Source organism: Nanorana parkeri, unplaced genomic scaffold (assembly GCF_000935625.1).
Source record: "Nanorana parkeri isolate BGI_ZX_2015 unplaced genomic scaffold, ASM93562v1 scaffold445, whole genome shotgun sequence".
NCBI lineage: Eukaryota > Metazoa > Chordata > Amphibia > Anura > Dicroglossidae > Nanorana > Nanorana parkeri.
In genome coordinates, this window is record NW_017306713.1 from 1,128,043 (window position 1) to 1,132,449 (window position 4,407).

A 4,407-nucleotide genomic window follows, 5' to 3' on the forward strand; every position below is an offset into this window, starting at 1 on the left:
ACAACTTTGCTATGGGGCCCTGTGATTTCTAGTTACGCCCCTGTTTAGTTATTTTCAGTGGTATGATTTAATGGTGAAAATTATTAGTGCCCCCCCATTTTGACTGTGGTATCTTATGTGCCCCCCCTATATATTGTTCCTAGAGTCGCCACTGCTTGCAAGGAATCATTTGTGAGTGAAAAAAGAATTGTGATGCTGGAAAATCCTTGCTGTTGTTAAAAGCTACAGTATATTGAATGTTGGTCTTTTTTTAATTAGTAAATGTATAAACTGATTATTTATTGTTTGTATAAAGTATTTATTTTCCAAATTAACATGGCTGCATCCATTTAACTCAGTCTAAAAAGCATACTGGGCTTATTAAAGGGTAAGCCCAGCACTGCTAACATGCTTTTTGTCAGCCTCCTTAGCCTGTCTTATTTAAGAGGTTCCACTCTCTGCTGGGAGAAAGAACAATGTGTCTGATATTCAGGGCAATTTTTAGCATACCAGTTGCAAAGAAAAGCATATGGAAGCCCCTGCTCTTAAATTGTACCTCCAGGTTGCAAATGGTAAACAAGAATATTCTTATACAACATTTTATATTTACATGATTAATAAGATAATACAAAATATTGTATATATTTAAACACTATAGTTTTACTTTTCTTCATAAAAAAGGAATAATTTTTACCCTGACATGAATGTTGGAACAATTATTGGAATAAAACTGGGTAGATGTCACAGCAGTGGAAAATAGGAGATCTATTGCTATAAAAATCAAACCAACCAAACTGCTGTGACATTTTAGATGTAGTGTGTGGGCAGCATGTTGGATGGCTAATCTGTATGGATAGCTTGCTTGTGAGAACATAGCATGCTGTCTGTCACACCACAACACTGCCGAAAATGACTGCAATATAAACTGGAGGGAGTTGCAGTGTGTTTTATTATGTCTGGGCAGTTCAATAGACACCAGAGTTTTTGACTTTCCTACTGCTTTGTTTGTAATGAAACAATGAGGTTAGACATTACCTCTTTCTTAGCACCACAAGTTTTGTGATGTGAGATGTGGCCATCCAACAGACACCCATATCATTCAGGGAACATTGGTGATGATCACACAAGAATTGCATACTGTGAAGTACTAACTGGCAGACTTGTGGATGATATATACTGTAAGTGTCACTTAGGGGTCTATTCACAAAGCTGCCGAAGGATCTGGCCGTAGCTTCGGCCGATCCTTCGGCTAGCTTCGGCACCATACACATAGTGACGGGCTCTACAGTTTAAAACTGATGTAGGGAAATCTTTTTTTTTTTTTCAGGATTAAGTTCTGTTCTGGGTCCAAAGATTTGTTTTTTTCCATAGTTTTCATCAGAATTATGTGATTTCAAGCAGAAAATGCATTTGTCTAAGAAAGACAGCTCAAACAATCCTTCTCATCTAAACACTAGCAAGAGTGCACAAGGCTGTGGGATGAGCAGTGTGGTAGGAGGGAGGTTGTAGGCACAGTGTTCAGAGCAGAAGTGAGGATGAGGGTTGGGGGCACTGGATATCAAGGTGGCATGCACTTCCTGCAGGCATGGGGTACAGGGGCAGATATGGAGTGAGTATGGGGGAAATTGTGCACAGGCTAGGGGAGAGAGTGGTTATAGGCGTGGCGGTGAAGGGGAGAGGCACAGCTGTGGAAGTGGGAAGGGGATTTAAGGGCATGTATTGTAATGTGCGGGGGGGTTTGGGTGGCAGTTCATGCAAATGTTGGATAAGAGATACTATACAGGTGAAGTGGAAAGTGGTGGCAGTGGTGGTGCAGGAGGTGCATTGATGAGAGTTTGGCCTGTACTTTGTGCAGGCATGGAGTGTGAGCAGAGAGAAGATGCAAATGTGAGTGAGGGATACAGGTATGGTGGTTAGAGAAGGGGGATGTAGACATGATGGTGAAAGGGGAAAGTAGGGCCTGCAGGTGCAGTTTAAGAGCACGAGGGTGGAGTGGAGGATCAGGGTTATTTGGGGAGAGCCTGTAGGCATGTTGGTGTTGTGCTGCACGCATTCGGTGTGAGTTGGGGGGCTAATGTGTCTAGGCTGCTAGGTGCTGTAGGAGGAGCTGCAGGCATGAGATGGGTGCTGACACAGCAGGTGGTGAAAGAATGGGAGTGCAGTGGGTGCAGACAGAAGGGGGGCAGGTACGTTGGGTGCTCAGATAGGGGGGAGCAGATGTGGTGAGTGCTGTGAGAATGGGTTGCAGGCATGGTGGTTTGCGCAGTGAGTGCTACGGGAGGGGGATTCAGGGGCTGTGTGTGGTTTTTGTAGTGGTTGGTTTGAGAGAAGGGGGAGGTGCAGGAGAGGTGGGTGGTGATAGAAGAGTAATGCAGGCATGTTGGGTGGTGAGAACAGGTATTGGGGCATCCTGGGTAGTGGGGTGGCTGGCTGATATTGGAGAAAGGGAAAATTGGGTGATTATGGGGAAGTAAGGGCTGGCTGAGATTGCAGGAGGTAAGCGTTTGTGTGCTCGCATACAGGCGGGCACACATTAGCGTGCTTGTTGGCGCCAGACTGCATATTTAAACCGGCATGAGCCCTGTGCTAATTACTGACTGGTCTTCAGCTCGCTTCTGGAATATATCTTTGTCTTGTAACAAAGACCCTGCTTTTGTTTACTGACTTGGTGCCTCGGTTCTGTGATCCTCTCTTCTGTGTATAACCTCAGTTTGTGACTGACCTAAATTTTGGTTATTGTTTTTGCTCTGCTCCAATAGGAAGTTATTGACCCTGGCCTGTGTTCTGACCTTGCATACGTTACCTGTACCTGTAGTCAGCTGTTCCTGGTGTGCAAACGCTACCAATGGGTCATTGCACTCAAGCATCTGCACAAATTTCATCCAGATTTCATCCAATTTACATCTCAGGCACTCATTTTGAGGGAGTTGCATTGTCTGGTAGGAGTGTCAGAACACGAAAGAAAGAAGTAAATGTGTTGTAAGTTGCCCAGTGGCAAACAAAAAGTCTGACATTTTATTCCCCCTCTGGTCAAACAAAACTCAACGTTTTCTATAAATATTAAGGATTGCAAAAAAAAATGGTATGTGTAACTGGAAGTAAGGTAAATGAGCACTTATATGGAGATGCTTGTGCATTTCCTGTGTATAGAAACATCGTTTTAAAATGATCTGACATGTGTATTCTTTAGTTTATATATTTTCTGTAGAAGAAATAGTCAGTGTTTATTAAATGATCCTTCACACAAAAGATACTTTGTCTAAGAGATCTGCCTCAAGTCTGATGAGCACTGTCTTTTGTCTGGGAATAGCGTGGACCCATAAGCACTGGATGGCAGTCGGATCTGCAAGCATAGTCCAAGGCAAGTTTCAGACACATAAATCTGCCTTGGTGGTGTGTATGTACTTCCTATCTATGAGAATGCTGCTCCAAAAGATCATCTCGCACCTATGTATGAATAGTATTTACCTGATGTAAATAAATCGCTCTTCTTTGATGACCTTCTCTGTGAAATGTGATAAGTGTGATGAAAGCTACAGAAATGTAACTGATTCCACTTTGTTATTGTTATGTGTTTTCCAGATTGATATCCTGAAGGCAGACATGGAGAGTGCAGAGTGGAAGATCTTGGAGAATCTCATTTTAGAAGGTATTGTGGAGCAGATAGGACAGCTTGTTGTGGAGATCCACCTTCACTGGCCTGGATTTGAGGTCAGTGGAAATGACAGTACCGTTGTGAGATTCTGGTACAGCTTGTTTAAAGAACTTGAACGCAAAGACTTCAGACTTTTCTACACATATAAGGACTTATCTAAACCACAAATGTTCCTGAAGAAAGAAGCTTTCAATGCAAGCAGTTGTTATATCCTTAGCTGGGTTAATACAAGGTGGTCATGAAATGGACATGTCTACAGAATTGTTGATAGAAACCTTTATTTTACCGAAATCTGCTGGATGCAGAAATATTTGCTTATTTAAATTGTATAAAATTACATTTTTTATAAATAACGCTTGCCAGGTCACATATTGAAAAGGGAATTTTATTGTGTGACTCATAGACATTTTTCTGCTGATCACATCATTATTTGCAGCACTTTTTTGACATATTTATGTAAGTGTTTGCATATTACAACTTGTAAATGCATCATTCTCATTCATGCAGTAAAGCGAGGCATTTTGGTTCTGATGGATGAAAGGGTCATTTTCCAAGAATTGTAACACAACACTCAATGTGTGCTGGTCGAGAAACTTAAAAGGAGAACTATGAAGTGAGTGATTTACACTCATCCTTATAGTTAGAGCCGACCTGTGACATTGAAACTGTCACACATTGACTCTATAGATCAGGAAATGAGTGAACACATACCGTCGCTCGCTCACTTCCCGATCAACCTCCTGCAGAGAGCCGTGACTGTCAGCTGATAGGCA

General features: G+C 42.2%; 1 protein-coding gene across 1 annotated transcript in view; it reads left to right on the forward strand.

The window, feature by feature from the left end:
- Window positions 1-3,952, forward strand: part of METTL24 (methyltransferase like 24) — a 47,430-nt gene extending 43,478 nt beyond the window's left edge. Inside the window, exon 5 of the mRNA XM_018560279.1 lies at window positions 3,562-3,952. Coding sequence (XP_018415781.1) covers window positions 3,562-3,876 — 315 coding nt within the window. The 3' untranslated portion in view covers window positions 3,877-3,952. The remainder of the gene's footprint in view (window positions 1-3,561) is intronic.
- Window positions 3,953-4,407: the final 455 nt, after the last annotated feature.